Raw genomic sequence first — 24,137 nt, forward strand, 5'->3', positions numbered from 1 at the left:
TGATCATGCTGTTTGTCTGAAATTACGTGAAACTTCATTGGATTCTCACAGTGGCATTGCGAGGGCTTCGTTGCCCTGCAAGGTCAGTATAAATTGTACCTCACCTCCTCATCCACTTTAACTTTAGGCAGAAGAAATATTCTGTACTACTCCACTTGTTCTTACTGAGAACGGTCACAGTTTCTTGAAAGCTGATAGAAAGAAATTTTGAAGAACCTGAGATAAAACCTGTCAACTTGTAGTTAGTGTCTAACTGACTGATATTTGGCTGAATGCTAGAACTGGCAAGCAGGAAATTTTGGAACATATCATGACTTTCTTATATGCATGTATAGAGTTCTATGCTAATACATTAAATCCTAAAGGGCTTTTTTAAACAAAATTATCAGGCATGAAGCAGTAGACCTTTTCATTTAAGATTTAAAAAAATTTTAGTGTTGTTTCAGGATGATTAAATTTTATTACTTAGTTATGGTGCTTATTACTGGTGATATAACAGGCTATAACTTTTGGAAGAGAAACACCTGAAGGGTCTTCTACAGCCCTTCCCTTTTAGACTTATGCTTGCTTTTTACAACTGGAGTAGTTATGGCAGGAATCAAGTATGGAAATAATGAAATCTGAGCTGGATTTTTACCTCTCTTGCTGAATCTACCATAATATTCTGCTAAGGTGCTCCATAAGCATGTCTGATTGGCGCTGATGACCCAGGCCTGCAATCTTTACCTGAGTTTCTTTGGTACTATTCTGAATGCGGATCGCTCTTGCAGTGAAGTAGCTTTGGGTTAGGTTTTTTTCCCCTCTGTGTGAGCTTTTCATGGTGATCAGATACAGGAATAAGGGAACTACATGAACACTAAACTTTGGGGAAAATAAGTTTTTGAGAACTAGCTTCTATCAGAAGTAAAATGCTAAAGACAGGAGCACAGGGGGAAGGAAGAACCTTAGTTCTTTGTTATCTTTTCCATGTGAGTATCATTTTAGTCATCCAGAGAAAAAAAAAATTAGAGTAACCTAGAGTATCAGGTTTCATCCTAGTATTGCAGATTAAGAACTGAAGGTTCCTAACAAGACCTATACCCCACGTGCAACAACCAGTTTGCTCAGACCAGTCAGGGAGTTCTGCAGACCTCCCCTGAGCTGAATGCGGGTGTCCTGTAAGGAGAGAGGAGCATTCAGCTTAGTCTCTGTGCTTTGCCTGCTGGAAAAACCCAGTTTAATGCCCCATGTCAGTGGCCAGCAGAGAGCCCAGCCTGCATACTGAGTACCTGATATATTCACAATCTTGTCCCATTTCTTAGAATCATAGAATCACAGAATGTTTTGGGTTGGAAGGGACCCCTAGAGGTCATCTAGTCCAACCCCCCTGCAGTGAGCAGGGACACCGCTAACCAGATCAGGTTGCTCAGAGCCCCGTCCAACCTGGCCTTGAATGCTTCCAGGGATGGGGCCTCCTCTACCTCTCTGGGCAACCTGTTCCAGTGTTTCACCACCCTCATTGTAAAGAACTTCTTCCTTATATCTAGTCTAAACCTACCCTGGTTTAGTTTAAAACCATTACCCCTTGTCTTGTCACTGCTGGCCCTACTAAAAAGATTTTCCCCATCTTTCCTATAGGCCCCCTTTAGGTACTGAAAGGCCGCAATCAGGTCTCCCCGCAGCCTTCTCTTCTCCAGGCTGAACAAGCCCAACTCTCTCAGCCTGTCCTCATAGGAGAGGTGCTCCAGCCCTCAGATCATTTTTGTGGCTCTCGGCTGGACCCGCTCCAACACTTCCATGTCCTTCTTGTGCTGAGGGCTCCAGAGCTGGACGCAGTACTCTAGGTGAGGTCTCACCAGAGCTGAGTAGAGGGGCAGAATTACCTCCCTCGACCTGCTGGCCACGCTCCTCCTGATGCAGCCCAGAGTACGGTTGGCCTTCTGGGCTGCCAGGGCACATTGCCGGCTCATGTCCAGCTTTTTATCCACCAGCACCCCCAAGTCCCTCTCGGCAGGGCTGCTCTCAATCCTTTCTCCCCCCAGCCTGTACTGATACTGGGGGTTACCCCACCCCAGGTGCAGGACCTTGCACTTGGCCTTGTTGAACCTCATGAGGTTCACACAGGCCCACCTCTCTAGCCTGTCCAGGTCTCTCTGGATGACATCCTATCCTTCTGGTGTGCCTTGCCAGGTATTGTGCCATGGCTAGGACTCAGGGAAGCGGTGGAAGCCCCATTTAGCTCAGATAAGCTGTTGTTATAGGGGCAAAATAGTTCACAGGAAGGAATTTAATACTTTCAGTAAAATGTGCTAGAATATCTAGCTTTTTACTATGCGGAACCAGACTCCATTTAGGAAATGTAAGTATTATATCAGCCTTTTATCAGTTTTAACTTTAACATGTGACTAATAATTTATTACTTGTAGAAGTAAAAATTTTCTAATCCTCCTTCAGGGAATGTGCTGTACTTTTCATTTCCTTGACCTTCTAAGTTTTCATCATTATTTATAGATTACTGCAATGTATTAAAATAATTTTCTGAACCAAAAAAAGGGAAAAAAAAAAATCTTCCATTAGGAATAAAATCAGAGGGGGCATGCAGAGTGTAATTTTTATCAGCAGATGTGCATAGTTGTTCAAAATAACTGCAGAATACTGTTTGGGTATGTTCAAAATAAAAATATTGACCAAGACAAGCTTTAAATAGTTCTGATATAATTTATGCATAGGATATGCAGTACATTTAGTGAATTCTTTTGCAATTTACTCCTAAAATAATGTTCTATTCCCTCTAATTAATTTATGTGACTTAAATAATAAACCTGGTAACTTTAATTATATTATGATTGGATGCAAACTTCAGATTGCCAAAGACAGGTGAAAAGCAAATTTCAGGAGATCTAACAGTAGGTCAAAATAATAAAATACCGAACCTATGAAACTAATGGGAGTTCATTACTGAAATAATGTGTCCATCTTATGTAATGCTTCTCTACCAGAGGAACTGCTAAAAGTCAAAGAGGAGAAACAGCTGGAGAATAGCCGGGCGGTACGAGGGCTGCAGTGAGAATTTGAAACAATCTGCTGAATCCCTCCAGCAATGAGAGTCAGGTCAAAGCAAAGGTCTTAGACCCTCAGCACTATTTCAACATCATAGAAAATTTGCATTTAGTCCGTGATCAAAACCCATTCACTGTGTTTTGGTTCTAAGTCAGACCACTAATTGGAAGGATCCTGTGTTGCATTTTCATGTGATTTTGTTGTTCTCTCTCCACTGTCCCTAGCTGGTTTGCAGAGCAGGGTATCTATCAACGCCCCCCACGACCACCACCAAACAAAGTGGTGTGGTGGGGAGTTTTGTGGGTCCCTTCATTATATGGTAGAGTTGTTGCTGTATCAGCATAGCTTAAAAGGAAGCTTAAAAGGAGATGCAGTGCGTTGGTGAGGGCTGAACAGCATGATTGCTGTTCAACAACATGGTGCTGTTCCTCTGCTGCTTCTAGGATTTAGATTCAGGGAAAAAGCTTTGAACTAAGAGAAACTGGATGCCAGGCACCTAAACTGCTCTTTTAATTAAGTCTGGTTATGAAATTATATGATCTTGGCAACAGCAATATCTGCTAATTGTGACTGCTTGTTCTGAATTTGTTACTCAGTTGAGTTACACAGGAACTAAATGTTCCTCTCAACATATTTTTTCCCTCCCTAGTAACACAATGAATCATGAAGGACATTTTCTATGAAAGCTGGTGCAGCCCAGACCCAGCTATAGGAAGAGATTAAGTTAGAAACAAAAATAAATGTTATGGTCCTGATTCTAATGAAAGTACAAGCACTTACTTCACTGATAAACACTGGTGATTTTTTGTTTGTTTGTTTTACCTCCATGTTTCAGCACATTCTGATGTTGTGTTTTGGAAGAACTTAGACAAGGTTAAATGCTTGACTGAGTCACGGTTTGGATTGCTGTGAACTTGGATGCGTGTTATGTCCACAGCCCCACCTACATCACAGAACCTGTTGGGCATTAAGCTGCTACAAGTACTTGGGCAGCAAAAGCTCTGGTATTTTTCCAGCTATCTAAATGTTTAGAGCAATGCAGCTGAGCTAATTTACTGTGGGACCATGTTGAACTAACTCCTGAACTAGCAAGAAAACTGCTAATTAGAAAAAGCAAATCAGTTGCACTACCTAATTTTTTGTATTTCCAAAGAGTGTATCAGTGGGGCTAAATGTCTTTTTAAAGATGTGGCTATTCTGCATCAGGAGACGTGTTCTAGCAGGGAGCAAGCACTGTCTTTGGCTCTGCCAGAGCAGAGGGGCAGACGTGGACTGTGCTGGGTATTGTGGCAGTGTGCAGTTGTTTTTCCTAAGAAACTGGAATAACTGAAAAGAAATATAGATTCTCCTGGAGAAATGCAGGTGGCATCACCATGTGTAGGACCCTGGAGAGGTCTAGGTCATATGGTCCAGATCAGGGTTGGATTTTGTCTGGTTTACCATCTAAGTAGTCCTATTGTAGAGAATGGCTGGCAAAAAATAAATGCTGACTGGAAAAAAAAAAAAAATTCAGATGGACCTATGCATAAACCAGCAGAAATTCCACCCTTTATGTGGCAAGTGTAAATGCCTGTCATCTAGTGTCGACTTGTTCCAATTGTGTTGGAACATCCCATCTATAATCCGCTACAGTTTCTCTGGTTTAAATCATAGGGTCAATAGCAAGATAAATCCAAGAGATTAATTTGAGTCACGTGATGCAAACTGTGCCAACAACTGTGCTTTTCTGTACTTAAGCTATGCAGCGCAGTGAGGATAGCATCTAAAAACCAAAACTCCCAAATGCCTGCATGAAAGTTGCATAACTCTGCAGGTGACGGTGTTTGTGTGTCCACGTGGGAGGCAGGTCGGAACCCCTGGAAGTAGCCCCTGGGCTCCAAACTGCACCGTGCTGTGCAAGAATGGTGCCTGCTGAAAACTGGAACTGAATCGTTGCTTCAACGAGCTTTGCTCCACCACAAGGTCATGGGGACCTTGGTAAGATTTAAGAAATGGAAAAATGAAAGCTGAAAATCTGATTAAAAAATAATTTATCAACAGGTCTGCTTACGAACTGTGAGCTGACACAGGCACTAAACACGGGTTTGCACAGACGTGGCCTTTGTGTCTTGGTATCAGTTTTCATTAACTGCATTCACAGCATCTAAGAGGTCGCACTGTAAAAAATCATTTAGACTATGCCATGAAGTAGCGTCGTTGACTTCTGTGTAGCCCTATTGCTTTCTTCTGGGTATACTTGGATACCCCAAAAGGGACATCTGCCATTTGCATTAGGAGATCACTCCCACTGAGGTGGGTGATTGCCAGAGAGGCATTCTTTACTATTTATACCTTCGGATACTTCTGAGCTGTCATCTCATTTTCAATATCTCTATTTTTTCATCTTTCTTCCAGAGAAGCCATCACCATTCAGTAAAAAAGATAACACCAACTCTTTTTAATATGGTCAATAAGCTTGGATTTTTTTATTCCTCATCATTATTTTAAATAAGTATATGAAAAAGAAGTTTGAAAACTTTTGCTGTCTAGTATGAAATGTATACGGTTTGCAGACTGCAACTGCATTTCAAGCAAATTCTCTTGCAAACACTCTGTATTTTATACAATAGCAATGCAATTTGTTATTTGTAGATTGATCGTCTGGCTGCAGGCAAACTTTGAAAGCTTTCACATATAGTGCTTTTATTTTAAGCTTATTAGTGGCTTTAGATACAGAATTCAGATTGGTATCGAGGCTTCTTCTGTATGCCTGGTGGATGAACATTGTATAAACAACACTGGTGCGTAGCCATGAAAGAATCCATTCTAACACTTGGTTCAAGATGTTAGTTGCAAGAACATTGGAAACTCAAAGGCAAATAAAATAACAAGTGTATTTGTGCCAGCAGAAGCTGTTTTGTTTGTTACTCGTTCAACATTAGGTATTCAGCAAGATAAATGACTGGCAGAGAAAAAGTTTATTCTTTTTAGTCATAGAGAAGAATGAATATTTATTATTGAATAAACTCTGACTTCTGACATTCTTAAAACCTCCAGCTCCACAGTGATGTGCTGGAACCAGCTGCGTTGGCTTGACTGCTTATTATACCTATGCTGGCAGAGAAAACTAGCATCGTAACTTATGTTGTTGCTTTGCTTTCTGTGTGTTGACATACGTATGTGTATTTTTATTCCTGTTCTTGGGAACGTTTTACAACCAGGCTTAGTTCCCTGTGTAAATGTATTTGATTGGTGATGCTTGATCCTCCAGGATCAAGCTGTCTGTCTCATTGAAGGTGTCACTTTCACCAGAGTGATTGGCATTTTTTACTCTGTTTAGCCGAGACTGCAATCGTTCATGTTCTTTTCTCAACTCCGAGTAGGAATGGGAGAAAGTGTGGAATATTGATGTTGCAGGAAAAGACATGATGAGAATCCCACTGAGGATGCTGCTCAGAGCCACCATCTGGCCTGGGACGCTCCGTGGTACCATATCTCCATACCCCACAGTGGTCATTGAGATCACTTTCCCTGATTCATTCTCGGCGAGATAGACCAAAGGAGAAAACAGAGTGACGGCCACGCATAAGAAGAGTAAAAGCAGGCCAAATTCCCGTGTGCATCTCCGAACTGTGAGGCCCAAAGTCTGCAAGCCCAAGGAGTGTCGGGCAAGGCGCATTACATACAAGATCCTCAAGGCACGTAAAACCCGTAGCACCAAACCAACCTTCTCCAAATATGTGTTGCTGCTTGGCCTGTCGTCCTCCTCATTCGAGTCATCCTCTGAGAAGATGAGGGAAACATAGTAGGGAGAAATAGCCAAGAAGTCAATGATATTTAGGGGTCCTTTGAAGAACTGACACTTGCTCCTTGCCTGAATGAATCGGAGGCAGAACTCCAGGGAAAACCAAGCCACACAGATGGTCTCTATGACGAAGATGTAATAGCACTTCTGGGAACACTCGCCCTGACACAAAACAAAAAGAGAGTTAAATAAAAGAACAGTCTGTGAACCAGCATCCAAAAATGCTAAGGAAGAAGCAATATGTATCTGCTTGAGTCAGTGGTATCAGAAACGAACAAATCCCAGCTAGCAGGTAGTCGTATGGCAGCCATCTTTCAGTGGTGTATAGGTGATGAATGAACAGATTATATCTACCTGCTTATTTTTATTATGTTGCTTCTTCCAGTCTGAACGAATGAAACTGGTCTCTGTATAAAGTCTTGGCATGCAGCCTCTAATTCCCAAATAAGGTTCACTTGCTGCTCTCAAACAGAAATTAATTTAAACTTGACTGGTTTATAAGCCTGTACAAAAATCAGTTTCTCTTCAAAAGAAAGATTAATGTTTGAACATTTCTGTAAACTTCTGATGCCGTTCAGTGCACGGTGCTTTCACAAATGCTGTGTACACTGGCGCAGTTAAAAGTGGTTCAGAGTTATTCGTTAAGTCATCTGGATCCTTGGCTCAGTTATGCTGTATATAAATCACGTTTCTTTCTGTACATGCAAATGTTTTAATCTAAAGGAGAATAAATACCCACCCAGCAGGTGGAACTTGACCTGAAGAATCCTCTCCCAGTACTGAGGCCACATGCTACAAGCGGTATTTTCTCGGTTTAGTTATCAAAGGCATTGCTTTAGTTGAACTATCTTGGGTTCACTTTTTTTATCTTCCTGACCTGAGCTTAAACAATGAAAGGAACACGTTGCTTTTAAATACTGGTGTCACTGCTTCCTTACGCACCCTATCTATCCTACTGATAAATACATTCCTGCACCTGTACAGAGAATTAATATGTTCTTAAGAAACCTGGTCTTGTGATTGGACTAATGCAGGTTTTTTGCTTTTAAGCATTGTGAATAAGTTTATTGAAGAATTCCACCTGACACATACTTGTATGATATTTTCACAGTGGCTTGATGCTATTTACATTAAGATCTTGTATCAGTGCAAATATTTGGATTACAGTTCTAATCCAAAACCAGTTCAAGTGAACTGGAGTCTTTTGTGGACTTTGACTGACTTTGAAGCAGCCTTGTGTACTTTTCTTTGCCGAGCATATTATGAAAACACTGGGATATGAAGTGTATGGCCCTTGAATTTTTGGTGAAGATGAGAAATCTCAGCTATAACTGGGAACTAGAGATTGACTAGTATGGCAACCCTTTGAAATTCCAGGCTGGCCTTAGAATCTGGGTTTTCACTGCATGTTCCAGAAAACATGTTCCAAATGTGGAAGGCAGTAATTGCATTTTAGATTTTTAAGCTGCTTGAAAATTCATATTTAGCAAATAGCTCTTTCTAGCTACAACTTTTGTACGTGAAGGCTTAGCAAGGCTGAAGAGTATTCTCCTTGTATGCTTGCTGAGCAGGGACTAGCGTCTCCGAGATGTTCACAACTGCAGAAGATCTAGCAGAAGTAGTGATAATGAAGGAGAATCTGTCCAGAGAAAGAACCTCCTTTTTGGAGAGCAGAGTGGCCATGTGTGGTCCTTGGTTTGTGAAAGGCTTTTTTTGTAACCTCTGTAGAATGACCTTGGGGCTGCTGTATGCATCTTTCCTGATAGCCTGTCTCTGAAATTAAGCAGTTGAGAGGAACAGTTCCTCACACAGTGTTATCCATTCTCAGCCAACTTTCACAAGCAATATTGATTAAAAACACCACAGGAAACCCATACCCCTACTACTAATTAAACTTACTGCCAATGTTCATTTACCCTCTGCATGGCAATGCGATGCTGGTTTTTTTAGTGTCCCTTGTGATAAAATTACTGTTATTCTTGGGAGGAACAAGTCTTTTTTGTTCAGGCAGTGTTCATATCATTGGCTATCTGAGGTTCCCTAGGTAAAAAAGTAATATATCCCTTATGTACATGTTTTACCCTGTCTGACCCCCAGAACAGTTTAGCTCTGTAGCACCATTTGGGGATTTTTCCTCTTTCTGAACAGTAAACTGTCACGATCATAATTTATCTCATAAAGTAAACATTACAAAATGTAATGAAGGCTTGGCCCTGCTAGAGTTATGCATACAGGATCAGGTTATAGCTCCATTTGAAGTCATTGCCATGGCAGTGCCTAGAGTGCATTGATGTTTGCAGAGCTGCTGACTTGGCTTGATGAGATTGCTTGCAATCAGCAGTTGTGTTATGCAGTGTTCACTTTTTCTGAGTTGTAAATTATTTGTACGGTGCAGCCTGGACTCTGCGCAGACCTGCCTGTGGTCGCTCTAGTCATGTGGCCTGTGAATTATTCATTGTTCCCATCAACATTTATTTTATTTTTTGTTAACTAGGCTGAATTTCCAGTACATCTGTTACTTATTTACCTTCGTACATTTACAGGTGACATTGCTCTTAGATCATCATGTAGCTTTCACTATTACTTCCTTGGAAAAGACAGGGAAATAAATTTTGTTTGATAGGCGTTTTAACCATTGAGATCTATGGTGTCGTCTGAGCTGAGTGTGAAATTTCAAGGTGTAGCATTGTAAGGACTGGTTGGGAGATTTTTTTTTTCTTCTTGCCATCCTTGGTTGCCTCAGTATTCCCCATGGAAAGTTATATATATTTAGAGAAAGTAATTTGTGCCGTCAGCTTCCTAAGTGTGTATTTCATTTTTCAGAAGAGCATCCTTCAAATCAAACTTTTCAGGAATGTTACTGTGCGTTTCATTTCTCCTTTGTGCATAGCTGTGGATGTAAAGGACGGTGAGTTCTCCCCTGTTAGCACACTTTGTCTTTTTTATGTACTTTGCAAAAGACATTTCAGAAATGTTTGCATACGATTCAAACCACAGTCCCTTTTTCTGCTGCGGCAAACAAAAGAGTCACAGTATCACAGGCTCTGACACTGTGACTAATGCAGAGAATTCTGTGCTTCATTTTTTTTGGAAGAGAGAGAAAAAGAAGGATGTGTTTGCTTCAGACATGCCTACACTACGTGAAGGCCTGCAGCAAAACCAGCCCTGTTTCTCTCAGAGGGAACTGATTTATCTATGCAGCACAGTAGTTCTGTATGGAGGTGACTAACTCGAGCCCTAGAAATAATGCAGCTGGGCTACCATCTTGCAGCAGGGCCATTTTACTCCATTACATAGCGTAGACGTACCATGATTTAGCCAGTCCATATACAACATCTGCCAGAAACTTCCAAGCCTCTTTGCCTGTCTCTATCTCTCTGTCACCAGTGTCTGGAAAGAGAGTGTGAGACCCTGGCTCTTTGGGATTTAATGAGAACATGCTCATTGATTTCACATTGGGAGATTTCATCCAGTGAGTTTGCATATGAATGTTTTACATACATTAGGAGTATTTGTATATATTGGGCAATACGTGTGATATGGTTTATATAGAATATTCCTCTCTAATATCAGTCTCTTTGAAGATTCTTGAGCCTTTTGAGCATCCTGTTCAAAAGCAGCAAATATTGGAATAAGAGAAAAAAAGAGAAAATATTAAGTACCAAAGCCAATTTCCATCTCTCCTAGTATTTTTGATGATTTTTGGACCTCAGAGCACTTTATGTTCCAGTTACAACTGTTGTCCAAAGAGCCGGCAGAATAACATACTGACTGCAAATTCTGTGTTCTTACCAAAATACAGATGCCTCTATGTCAGTGGTAGATTTCAAATTTGCTGTTGTCACCAAATTCCTGTTAGATGTTAGTTGCTTTCAGTGAGCTGGGAAATTATGGCCCAAATACTCTGACCCATGAAAGGGGTTTTTTTGCATAAATGGCCAATAAAGGAATTCCTGTGCCACAAGGACTTCTATGTATTTCCTCTTTCTGGACAAAGCAGACATGTTTGAGAAATTCTAGTGATCAGTGCCTGCCAGCACAAACCACAAGAAACAACTCCCTCTCTTGTCCCTGCCATTAACTAGAGCAGAACTCTGAGCTTTTCTTTTCAGATCTTTGAGTCAAATTTGTCGCTGACTTCTTTCTCCTCCTGTCTGCATTTCTGCACCCCAAGTACCGTGGTGTAGTTGGACCCATAAAAGCTCCAAGTGAGTATGGTGTTGAGTGTGAGCATGAGGGGAAGATGAGGTTTTATTTATAACTGACCACAACATGTTTTGGGTGGGCTTTTTCAACAAAACCCTTGGACATGTTCTATGCTACCGTAGTGTCAATCAGCACTCAAACTGTCGTCGACTGATGGGAGAACAGTTGTCACAAAGCCAGTGGTGAGTGAGTATCTTACTCTTTATTCATCCTGCAGATTTACTTTTGAACAATGCAAGAATGTAGCAGGATTTATGGCACTTGTCTCAAGCTGAAATTCTACCACATATGATATAAATGTAATAAAACGAGCGCCTGGTATTGATCTTATGTAGGAAAAGAGCATTTGGCTCAGCAATGAGGGAAACAGTATTTTCTATGTAAAAAGATATATACTGAGCCTGATGCCTGAAATATTGAGTGATTTCTTAAATTTATAAACCACCTGAAAGAAGCAAAGTGGCTGTTTCAAACTTCTGTACTACCAGAGATAATAAGCAATTCATGCTTTCTCTTCATTATTGCCTTCCACTGTGTAAGGCAATGGCTCATTTTCTGGGTTCTCGTATGCGTTGGAATGTTTATGGTGTTACAGTGAAATTGCTCGGTTTAGGATACTTCTATTATCTCCTCTTTGGATATTAAAAAATAGGCTCATAACAAAATATAAGAATGGCTGTACCGAGTCCGCTTAGCCCAGTGCACTGTTCCAACAGGCTGGGAAAACAGATGCCCAAGGCAAATCTCCCGCCTTCTATTTTCCATTCCAGAGCTTCCTGAGCTGAAGGTGGTGTTCGTGTAAGCAAACTGAATTGCTCTTCTGTGAAGTTGGGCCATTCTTTTGTCTGCTGCCTATTGCCTGGAGACTCACCTCTTGGCTTTGACCTAGCTTCCCAGTAGTTTTATCGGATGCCCCTAAGCTCTGTCACTGGAAGGGACGCTGGTTGCTTGATCGACATTTACTCGTTTCCTGCCATTTGCGGTTTTGTAGACTTCTGTTGCAGCTGCTGTCATAGCTTGTTCCCATCCTGAAGAATTCTGCCTGCCTTAGTCCCTGCATGAAGTCACTCCATCCTTGCCTTTCTCTGGCCCTTGTCCTTTTTGAGGTGTAAGGGACTGGGACTGCAGTTTTAAAGTGTGGGTGAACTGTAGGTTTATATAGTCAAATTTATAAGTTTTTATAATCAAGAATTCGATAAATTTTGCTTTTTATTGTGCACTCCTTACAAAAGTTTAAGCAAGTTGGATCTCTGTAGGGCAATCCTAGTGTGAATTCAAGCTAAATGAACTTGAGGTATGTGCCACTCACAAGATAAAATAAATAAGAGAAATTTCCTGGCCAAGTGCCTTCTTAGTTTACCAGAAACATTAGTTAAGGCATAATGACATCTAGGATAATAAACAAAACCAGATCTCAGAGTTATGCTGCACTAACCTATCTTACAAGAGATATAAATCTCATCTAGTGAAAATAATATCTTTACATGCATGAATAATTGTAGCAATGCCCAGGGAGACTGAATCAGAATATCCCCTGTGGAATATATATCTTGTCTATCCACCTTGTTTTGCAGATGCAACTCACTTTGTCACTTTTTCTACACAAGGAAAAAAAATTATTATTTCTAGATAACTGGGTGAGAACACCAAGAAACTATTCTTATGCCTTTAGGGTCTGCTCTGTGCTGACCATTTGTCCTACTTGGTTGCATTCTAAGACGCTTTATAATTAAACTATGCTCTGGAAAACTTGTTCTGAATCATTACCTGATCTGCCAATTCATTTCTTACCACCAAAGATTTACCCCGATACTTTTCGCAGTGGATATTTACCCTTTAATCCATTGTAAGATGTTTTTCCATAAATGCTGAGGCAAACACAAAACAGATTGATGATCTGTAGTTTGCAAACCTCACACTTCAGTATGCTTCTCCTATAAAACTCTTTCAGGATTCTGAGCATTTGAACCTGAGTCTGTCTGGCCTGTTAGCAGCCCGTTGATAGAAAGGGTGCCAGGTTTTACCCCTCACCAGTATCAACTAGAACAGATCTGTTCTTTCCAACCCTCTGCAGAACACCGTGGAAATCAGTGGCATGATTTTGATGGTAAGGTAGTGGCTGACCACCTTCCAGCAGGCTGGCTAAGTCTGGCACTTTTCTGAAAAGGGGTATTATATCCCTACCTGCCCTATATTGTGGCAATGGACTCTTCATGTTTTGTTGCTGATGCTTAAAAACAAAAAAAAAAACAAAACAAATCCAAACAAATCCTTTTTAAGCAATTTCTGGAGTGTAAAATGGGGAACTGAAACTATCTGAAAACATCAGAGGGAGGCACGCTAAGTTTCTTTTAATCTGAGCAAAAATGGGGAAAGAAATCCTGTTATTCTCATTATACTGGATGTGCCGTGCTGCCGCTGTATTGGGGTAGGAACTGGATAGGTACCAACTTTCTGCCCTTGGTGTGACTGACTCTAAGTGGAAGTTCCTTGGCAGCAATCTGAACCTGTTGTCAGTGGTGTGTGCTTTGGGATTTCACACAATCTGTAAATAGGGTGAGGTCTGAGATGCAAGACAGGCAAACCTGCAGCATTTCTCATCATATCCTTTTCTATGCTCGTGGGTTAACACTGTTCATGATGACGTTAGTGATTTTAAGCATTATTGGTATCAAATAATCTCTTTCCTACTTAAATGGTAAAAGTTGCACCAGTGCTTGCAGAACACTTTGCTAATAAGAACTGCTAGATGAGTATATGGATTATTTCAGAATCATGTCATCCCTACAACAATTAATATTTTCAGAGCTTTGGAGTGGAAATAAACATGCACATCAGCAATATGTATGTGTTGCTTATGCAGCATATTTATGAGAAAAGCAACCAATACTATTTATGAAGCCAAGCTGATAAAAGTCCTTGAACCCAGCTAGAAGTCATGATTGAACCACTGTATGCAAACATTGTTATTCCCAGGGTACATCGATGGAAACCAGCTGGCTCATCATCATAAAACAAATGAGCAATGGACACACAGGATCTGAAACCTCTTCCCAGCTGGATCCACCCTAAGTGCAGTAACAATTGCTTCAGAGTAAAGGCTGGTTTGGTTGTTGTCACCCCTACTAAACAAACAGTTTCAAAACAAAGCAGGGAAGGAACTCAGAAAGCAGTATGCCTGACTCTTCTTGATTCAGAGTCTCTTGGAGTCCTAAAGGAGAGTTTCCTTACACATAAGTACAGCTTAGCACTCTGCAGTCAAAGGATAGGCTGCCAGAACATCATCTTTCACCCCAGAAACGTGCCTGGCTCCGTGGCTGTTGCAAGGTCACAATTCCCATCTGCTAAACCTACCCTGGCAGGTCCAGATTTTGTTTGGCACATTCAAGTACAGCCAGTTACTACTCGGATCCTTCCCTCTGATCCACACACTGTTTTGTGGACAGAGGCCAGTGCCCACTGAAGTGGTAGCAGATGGGATCAGTCTGCATGGTGGCTAGTGACCTGCCTTCTGCCTGCTTGTGCTAGCCAACACTTAGCAGAGAGGCTTATCTCAGTGAGGTTGCTCTTCTTGCAGTCTGGCCTTTTGGCCCACTCAGAGAAGAAACGTTCAGCCCTCTATGTGGAGGATTTAGAAGCAAAACTCACAGGAATTTTCCTCTCTATGCCCAGGGTTGACATTTCCCAGGCAGGGTGCTGTTTTCCAGCCTTTTGCACTTCTCTCAAGGTTATACGTGGGCACCGCGTCCTGGTCTACAGCTTCTCACCAGGCAAGTCCCTCTGTGAAAAAAAAATGCAAGCTAATGGAATAGTGAAAAAACAAGCTTGCTCTTGCCCGTTCACAGCTCCAAGGTGGTGGGTCTACAGGGTGAGGTTACAAATCTAGAGAGCAGCTCACAGCAGGAAATGAGCAGATGCAGGGGAGAAATCCCTTCTGGCTGTAAAATGATGATTGGGTTAAGAAGCGTTGTGCCAGTCTGTGTTCCCTGAGTACCTGGAGCTGTGGGATCCAGCTGCAGTGCTGCAGGTACTGCTGAATCACTGCAACCGCATTGCTGCTCTTATTTGAATAATTAAACCATGCTCTGCTGAATCAAATGATGGTTGGGGAGAACTTGAAAACCCTATGTTATGGATCACTTCAGTACTTGGATTTATGGTTACAGACTGATGCAATAAAATCAAAAGGTTTACAGCCTGCTGAGAAAGAGACTGTAACCTGATTTACAGAATGATGAGCTTGTTAAGGGAGTGCTGCGTATTCTGATCACAGAGTGATTTCCCACTCGCTTTGCTTTATGGGAAAGAAGCCTGGACTTATGAAAACATTCACTGCAACTAGTACGTTTGAGGAAACTCAACTAATATTGGGATTATATTAATGTGGACATTACAAAGAACATAGAAGGAAATTATTATCTCTGTATCCAACACATAATTATCTCCCCTGGGGCAGAAGTGTAACTAAAATAAAATACTTCAATTAACTCTTAAGCTTGGGTCCTTATTCTGCAAACACTGTGAGAGTCAGTCTGAAGAACCTGAATTTGATTTAAACCAATTGGTGAGCCCAGACTGTTTGTGTTAGGAGAAAGATGTGGCAGTATTATCTTTTCCTTTTTTTTAACAGACTGCATTTTGTAACTGAAGAACAATATAGTCAAAGTGACAAGGTATTTATCTGAGACTTAGGAGGATGACCTTCAGTTTCTAGTTTTGCTGCTGGTCAAATCATTTGCCTGGTTACTGTTTCTTCTCTGCTTCCTTCCTCACTGCATTGTAAGTTCTTTGGAGCAGAAACTACATCTTCTTGTACCCGTGTAATACAGGGTGTACGGGGGGGTCCCAAATAGGGTTGAATCCGTTACAAGGGAAAATACTGGTGCTAACAGGAGGTGCTGACACTGTGGGAATAAACACAACATACCAGCCCTGATGCTGGGATGAAATTAGCAATTAGATTTGCTGAGAATTAAAATATCAGATTGTGAATTTGACTGCAGCAGTAGACTGAAGAGTTCTCAAAGATTTCCATCATATTCAAAGAGGAACTTCTAAAACACATACAAATTGAGGTGGTTGTTTATTTTTAATACTTGATGCATTATTGCTATGAACTTGGAGGATTCATTGATTTCAAAGAGCCTTTTCCAAAGATAGAGTGCCTCCCTCAGAGGAAATGCCCAGCTTCCCAAAGAAGGCATTTATTAAGCAGTCATCTGTGCTGAACCCCTTGAGATGAGTTGAGTGAGGAACGTAAACGGGATTTTCTCCTACTGTAACAGACTTGAAAGGGGAAAAGAAAGCATGATTCCCAGTGGGGAACACATGTGCTGACCCGTTGAATAGCAGCTGATTGAGTGCCCGTTGCAGAGCAGCTAGAGCAGCTGGGGGTCCCCCCAGGATAGCATGCAAAGCCAGGAGACTTAGTGCTGTTGGGATACAGCCAAAACTGGATGAACATAAGGCAAACTAATAATGTATAATTGTGCTTTCTGAACATTGGACTTGGTACTGGCAGAGGCAGCTTTTGAAAACCATGCAGAATCCAGTTAGTCATTGGAGTGTCCGGGCTTTCCGAAGAAAATTGTTTCCTATGGCAGCGAGGGTAAGCTGAGACACAGATGTTCAGCAGCGCTTCCCCCCGCCGGTGCCCCTCTGCGGTTATGTAGAGCAGGGCTTAAGTACTGTGAACTTCACCAGTGTTGTACGTATTAGATTTAATGCTGAAATATGCAATTCTGTTTGCAGATGCTTGGAAAACAGTTACTAATAATATGGAACTATGAAATCAGAGTCTTAACATAATGGTGCAGTTTCAAGGTCAAAGCTTTTGACCTCACTGAACAGATATGCAAACCTCAAAAAAGGCAGACCCCATAAAGCAATAATTTCTCTATACATCAAAGTCCTAGACTTGAATATTCTGATTTCTCTTGTTTCACAGCTTCTTATTTCATATCTTTCTGCAATTGTTATTAATTTAACTAATTCAATCCACGAAGCAAATGAGTTAGCTGGATTCTCCTGTGCTGAGTACACCTAGTAGACTGGGAGGTTTTCTGTAAGTGAAGCACATTTTCCTACTTTAAAATGCTGCAATACTTTCATTGCTGATCAAAATGGTTAGAAGAAATCAGAGTTGTAAGAGTTGCCTAGAGAATTTAGGAGAGTGAGTGTCCGCAGTAAGTATCCTGAAAAGAACCCAGAAAAATGTACGGAGCAGATGCAATAAAACCAAAGCACATCCAGCTTTTTCTTCCGAGTGATTTCAAGTCATATGCATATACCGTTATATTTATAGATAGGTATGTACACACACGCTTTTATAGTCTCACACTTTTAAATGAGCATTAGAAGCGTTTCTGAAAGTCGGGATTTCATTAATCTCTTTGCAATAGAGCAAGTTATTGTGGGCCACACTTTGTGCCATGTGTGCTTGTGTTAGAAGGTAAGTTTGAACACCAAGTTACTGTGAAATACTCCTGCTTTTCGGGTATATTCTGAATAGTGCCCCACTTCATTCGTACTCTGTACTAGACATTGAAAAAGGTATTTTTCAGCGGGAATCATTTTGACCTGACTAATCAGCTAGAAAATTCTTTTTTGATCAATATTTAGACCCCTTATTTGAAAGCTATAAAGATGGTAGCCAGCAGTATCTGTCAAAATCTGCCTGTCGTACTCAATTTACCAAAGGTGATTGCTTCTAACATTTGGCCAAATTACACTTTGATGAAGAGTCTTATCTTTACAGACTAGATGAGCAGCAGAACTAGGTTTGCACTCCTCTCATTGACACTCTCCATATGGTTTATTATCTCCTCCAGTCACTCCCAAGTTCTTTGGGCTTTCCTTTAATAAGTTCACTAGAGATATTTAATGTTATCTGCAGGTTATGGGCAGGGCTGGAGCTTTATGTTCTGATGCTTTTGTAATGGATTTAATAGCTTGAATACTGAGGCTATTCCTCTTGCAAGCTGATCTTCACATACTGAACTGGCTAGATACAAGCCAATGTGAATTTTTATAATTAACGCATTTAGCTGTGGCAGTGATAACCCTGATGAAACAAATATCTTGTTTGATTTTCTTTCTCTTCACAGTAAGACCAATAAGTTGGTTTTTCCCCTATAAAGTAAAATTACTCCACTTTTAAAGAAAATGTCCTTTTCTGCAGTTTCCTGTAGTGTACAAGTCAAATATGCTGTTTTTAATATCATACAGACAACATCGGCAACATCAAAAACTGAAAAATGTAAGTCAGGGCCTCCAGAATAATGGTGTAGAATGAAAAAATAATTTTTAAATGGTTCTATATATTAGGTACTGCATTCTTTTCCACTGTTGAAGTTTTCTGGATTCTCAGTACAACCAGAGACTAAAAACTTAGTCTTTTAAAAGGAATTAGATTTTCATGTAATCAAATTACCCCGGGAATGAGAGCTTTAAAGAAATTATTGTTCTAAGTTTCAAGATAAAATCATTAGATCTGACAATACTGGTTGCAGTTTATGTCGGCTATGTTTCATTAGGTTATATACAACACATAAAGCCATGACAGGCTTCTCAAGGTCAGTTAAGAGCAAATACAAAAATGAGTAGTAACAAGGTCTGACCACTCACAGATCACCAGAGAAGAGAGGGAGAACAGAGAATAGAGATTTCCGTCTCTCTTAAATCACATTTACACACGGCATCATGTAAGTGTGATTTGTTGGGGCCGTCTACACTGGGAGAAAAGGATTGGGTTGTTACCAGTGCTGAGGGACAGGGAATGGAAATGTCTGGGGTTTCTTCTTCTTCTTCTTCTTCTTCTTCTTCTTCTTCTTCTTCTTCTTCTTCTTTCCCCCCCCTCCCCCCCAACCTTAATTTGCTTGCCTTCCTGAAGAAAAGACCTTGCTGTATCCTTTCTGCTGAGTCATTTCTCTAGAGGATGCCAATTTTAGGGACTCATTAAAAGGAATAATCTCTTCCTAAGGAAAATCCCAAGAATGCTTCAAAGCAGTCTCCCTGTCCAAGCTGTTCTGCAGTGGTTCTCTGGTATAATTATGTTTTTTTTTCCTTTGGGTTAGATGTGCTGAGCAGTGACTATTTCAGTTACAATTCTTGGATCCTGACTGTAACTCTTACATGGGACTGGGACTTTTGGAGGACTTTGATGGGACTTTTGCTTTGTCTCTATTGGGATAATCTTAATTCCTTTGTTGGAGGTGGCCTTTGTCGCTTCAGCTTTCTTATCCTGTATGGATGGTGTTGGATTCAGATTTGTAGTTCTCTCAGGCTACCTGTTCAGAGCAATAATACAACGAGTTCCTCACCTCCAAATGTGCCTTTTTTCTATCTCTACATACACACGTGCCTTGATTAGTATGTTTTGGTGATACTATATTTGCTTCCTTACTGAAGACAGTTTGGTCTCCATAAAGAACATATGCGAGTATCCTAGGTAAGGATGTATTGCCATTGGAGGATGTGACATTTCAGTTGGTTTATGCCTAGATAACATAACTTGTTACTAATGAGTCCTCTTCCTTGAGCATCACGTATGCTAAATCCTTTGGTATATCTATTTCATGGTCAGACTTATACTTGAGATCACTAGAGCTGTACATTTACTACTCTAGAGTTTTCCTGAACTTTTGGCCTCCTTCACCTGGGGCTGTTCCATCTGGGTTGGGATTCACGGCAGGTGCTTATGTGATATGTTACAGAATTATTTGCCCATCTATCTGTGTTTTTCTTTGATATGTCTAATGACGAGTTTCCTAAATGTCATTTGACATACTCTAGAGTGTGTGCATGGTATCAGTTGTAACACCTTGTTCTTTATTTTACTTTCAGCTATATTCCTACCTTTTAAGCTAACCCTCCCCTCCCTTTTCTGCTGCCCACAGAGATAGCTCCTTCCCTCCCCTCTGGTTGCCAGAGTGACTGGGCTTCCCAGATGCGGATGCTCTTGCCTTGCTCCTTTCCATCCCTCTCCTAGAGACTGGAGTTTTCCCTTTCCCTCGGATGGCGAGGACTCCAGTTTGCTCTCCTGCCTGCCCAGGCAGCTGTTCTCGCTTCTAAGCAGACCTGGGTTAGCAACTGCTAAAAGGACAAGTGATTTCATGCGCCTGCAGGGTGGGATCAGCGAAGCCTCTGAGTGAAGTGGAAGTTACCTTGCATTATTTTTCCTTTTTTTTTGGTCTCTGATCCTTCTCCTTGAGCTGGAGTCCAGCCAGTTCTCACTTTCTTACTGTGGTGTGATGATGAGAAAAAGGACCCTAGAGTGGTACATATGCAGCAGAGGTAAAGCCTTTTTTATTTGTATTTCAGAATGGATAAATTCAATTTCTAGTGTTAGTGACATCGGATCATTGCAGTACTTGGAAGCACATTTACACATAGAGGTTTTGCTGAGCTTTAACTCAGAAATGAATAAATCTCAGGATAGAGCATCTCTGAATTCAGGTGCAGAATTACAGGTTGTTCAGAAACTTCATTGAAGGAATTTGGCTGGGTTTTGTCACTGAGGAAACAGATGTCATGTGATCTTTATGTTTAGCCCAAAGAGCCAAAATTTCAGATTCTGCATGCCTGTCCCAGGTTGCTGGTAAATATGGCCCCATCTTGGAATCACTTTCAGAGGTCAGCCAGCGAACAATTTTGAGTTACAAATCAACGCAGAGTTGCAGCTTGCCTGGGTATGACTCAACCACAACCAAGAAGTAGTATTTTTAGTCAATTAAGTTCTCTGAGTTATTTGTCCAGTTCTAGCTAAAATGCTCTTTTGAGGTCCCAGGAAAAAAATCCTAGGTGTGGCAGGCTAAGAATTTAGGGATGGAAATCTAGGGAATTTCAATCCCTAGGGATGGAAAGCCTACTATTTAGTAGTTCATATTCTTGGCTTTTTAACAAGGCATGAGTATTTTGTCTCGTATATCCCCTTATGTTTTAAATGATTGAAATAATAGGACTTTTAATACTCTGTTCTGCGCTTCTGGGACACAACGACAAAATGCACTAGACTGGTGCTGTAAGTGTAAATTATGTCATGTTTCCAAATACACGGACAAAGTGGTCCTCTGCTCAAGTTCATCCTTCGTCCTCTCCTCTGCACTTTAAACATTCCACCTTTTGAGCTTGCTTCAATCCAGTTTGCTTGTTTTTAAAGTAGTGATATATATGCAGATCTCTAAGTAGCAATGTCATCTGTCGTTTATAGGAAATCCAGGAACACCAGCTATGCTGCAGCTACCAGATATACTTACAACCCTCAACATGCTTCCCTTTCTAACATACGGTTAATTATTTTTAAAGCACACAACATATTACATCTAGCCGAGCTCTGAAACAGTACGTGCTGGTTCTTTTTTCATGAAGAGTATTTATAAAAGCCTTTTCTGCAGTGGTTGGGAAATTAAGATAAAATGCATGGGGCTACTTCCATTGACAAAGTTAGTAGGAAGCACTTGCTAGCGCAGAGTTTGTAATGTTTTTACATCTAGCTGTAAGAAGGCTGTTCTATATTTAAAGCACTTCCTTGGAAGAAGCATTGGAACAGTGTTACAGTTTTTCCTGCCAAAAGTAATAGCTGTGGAAGGCTGCAAGAGCACCAGACTGGTGACTGAAAGGTAATAGTCTTCCTATGCAAATGTAAGTTAAGATTCAAGGGGTTAAATAGAACAGGGAATGATCTTAAATTTCAGCCTTCTGTGCAGTCCTTAGTTTTATTCAAAGACATCAAATATCATGACATGTCTTCATTATGACTGTGCTGCTTTGACTTACTGCTTAAGCAATAAAATATATACAGATTTTTGTATGGTGCACACCATGCTGTGCTATAAATGTAAAAATGATTTTATTCATCAATATGCAATGCTCTGAGGAGAGTCTTGTCTTATAGCAGTGGCTGGGGCAGGGAGTTTATCTGGCCTGGGTTTCCTCAACACTTTTGGAAGGGCAGTTTGCAAATGAAGTGCAGGATTCATTACAGAGATTAGTCAAGGTTATTTGATGAATTTGGACATTAATACATCTGAAATAACTTTTGATTATTACTTTCCTCTATTTTGTTATTAGAATAACAAATCTTTAAAATGCTGAAATATTCACAACAGTGTTATAGAGAAGATCCTTCGTGTATGATACAGGCTTGATTTATTTGCCCTGAATTCACGTGGATGACTTAGTTGAAAAGGGTTTAAATGCAGTTAGCAGTTCAGCTAGCATTTGACATTACTGCTACAATATGTACATATAAATGTGGGCAAATACAGAATTCTGTTAGCATGGAATTATGATTTTGGGAGGCACAGCTTTTAGGTATCAGTATCTGCGAAAATACTTCATCTGTCTCTCATCCTTTAATCTTTACACAACTACTGAAATGTAACATTATAGCATTATAAAAATTAATGCATGTTTCTTCCTCCTTAAAGATTTGTCTGTATTCACAAGGGAAGATACCCGGCTATTTTAAAAGTAAGGATGTCAGAGGAAAATATTCTTTTAGCTGATGTATCCAAACAAGAGATTGCTTATAACTAGAGAGTAAAGCATGGTGAAGAGAAAACTCCACAATGTCAGTTTGAGAGTCTCAGTGCTGACAAGTTAATATAACTTACACGAGCAACTGCTGCTTAGGAAGGAAAAACAGTGCTGTATTAGAGCTGCAATATCTGTTCTGTCCAGAAGCTCTTCCCTGTGTTTTAGCTAACAACTAGTAAAATACTTTGTTCATGTTATTCTTAATTGATTATCATGGTAGAACTAATTTAAGCCATTGTTGCATGTTCTGTTACAGACTGTTTCATTACCAGCGACAGTTTTGAACTTCATCGCTATGGATTTTCTGTATCTTTTATCTTTTTAATGGTATATGCCTAGCAAGACAGACAAATTTCTTTTAATTCTGTAGTTAGACCAGTTAAAAAGGACTTACTTACCCTGTCTTCTTCAGCTCTTAAGTCTGGCATTGTGCTAACACAAAGGCTTATAGCTGTGGTGGCCACAAAGAGAATGGAGAGACAAGCAAAGACTTTGCCTGGGAGTCCTGACTGGGGATTTTCTACCATATCTCTGAGTCTGTTCATAAACTGTCCAAATTTGGTTTTCTCATCCAAGACACATGTAGCTTCTTTGCTCCTCCAAAGCTCCTCTTCTTTGCGTACCTCAGCCAACTCCTGCAGTTTTTGAAATAGTTTTCGAAAGCAGCAGTTCTCCAGGTTGGATTCCTCAATCCCCCAGTATCTCAGCTCCTCCTGAAAAGACAAGGCACACATGTCTCTTAAGAGCATCAGCTTCCCTGCTGCTAGAAAGCTGACAATCATTCCAAAAGCATTGGGGTTCCTGTCAAAGAAGAACTCGTGGGTGTCTTCGTCGTAATCGTCACACAGCTGAATTATTTCTTCATAGCTGCTGCAAAACTTAAGTTTGCTCAGTCTGGTCAGGGGAAATTCATCTAAAGTACTCCAGGGTAGCAGGTACTTGATGCCTCCAACATTTATCATGATCTCTGTTTTTAGATCGACTGCAGAGACTTGATCAGGATGGTAAATCCTCCTGGCTCTTTGGTAATGGACCCCTTTAACAGACGGGGTTTCAACGGAGACGGGAAAGAAGTGGCTCAAAGAATTACAAGAAGTGTAGCTAATGTTACTATAGTCTTGGTCACTGCCTCCGGAGAGAATAGGCATCTCTAAGAGTTCTCACTGGGACATCCGAAATGGCATCAGAGCAGGGTTATCTGTCAGCCAAAAGATACAGGAAGGAGGAGAAAACATAGCAGAGGTTATTGCAAGCGAAAAGTGTTTCAGGCTACTTTCCTAAATCACAAAATTAATGAGTGCCTGTTTTGTAAGTAAAAGTCACCTCTATGCTTCTTCCTGAAATCTGCAGCCTGTGAATGCGATTTGCTTTGCAGCCTCATTGGTTGTCTGGCAACACACAGACACAGAGGAGAGCTAAAGCCTCATTCATAATTATCGTGAAGGGTCGGATGCCTGCGAATCCAAACGTGAACAGATCGGTCTCTTGTCCGAGCAGATCTCGGTCATCATTAGATCGTTGTATTTTCCAGTGGTTGTCGCTTTTGCTTTCTTATTTCTATAAACCCTTA

At 40.7% G+C, this 24,137-nt stretch overlaps 1 protein-coding gene across 1 annotated transcript; it reads right to left on the bottom strand.

The window, feature by feature from the left end:
• Window positions 1–6,241: 6,241 nt before the first annotated feature.
• Window positions 6,242–23,715, bottom strand: KCNG4 (potassium voltage-gated channel modifier subfamily G member 4). The gene is made up of 2 exons (XM_009647184.1): window positions 22,966–23,715; window positions 6,242–6,985 (listed from the first exon to the last, which is right to left on the bottom strand). The coding sequence occupies exons 1-2, from the start codon at window positions 23,713–23,715 to the stop codon at window positions 6,242–6,244; spliced, it is 1,494 nt and encodes a 497-aa protein (XP_009645479.1).
• Window positions 23,716–24,137: the final 422 nt, after the last annotated feature.

The sequence above is a fragment of the Egretta garzetta genome, unplaced genomic scaffold (assembly GCF_000687185.1).
Source record: "Egretta garzetta isolate BGI_Z169 unplaced genomic scaffold, ASM68718v1 scaffold39, whole genome shotgun sequence".
NCBI lineage: Eukaryota > Metazoa > Chordata > Aves > Pelecaniformes > Ardeidae > Egretta > Egretta garzetta.

Excerpts from the sequence above, each read along its gene's own strand:
- KCNG4 (XM_009647184.1), bottom strand. The coding sequence starts at position 23,715 with ATGCCTATTCTCTCCGGAGGCAGTGACCAAGACTATAGTAACATTAGC. Across the intron at positions 6,986-22,965 it reads TAAGAGCTGAAGAAGACAGG|GGCGAGTGTTCCCAGAAGTG; the intron begins GTAAGTAAGTCC and ends GTTTTGTGTCAG.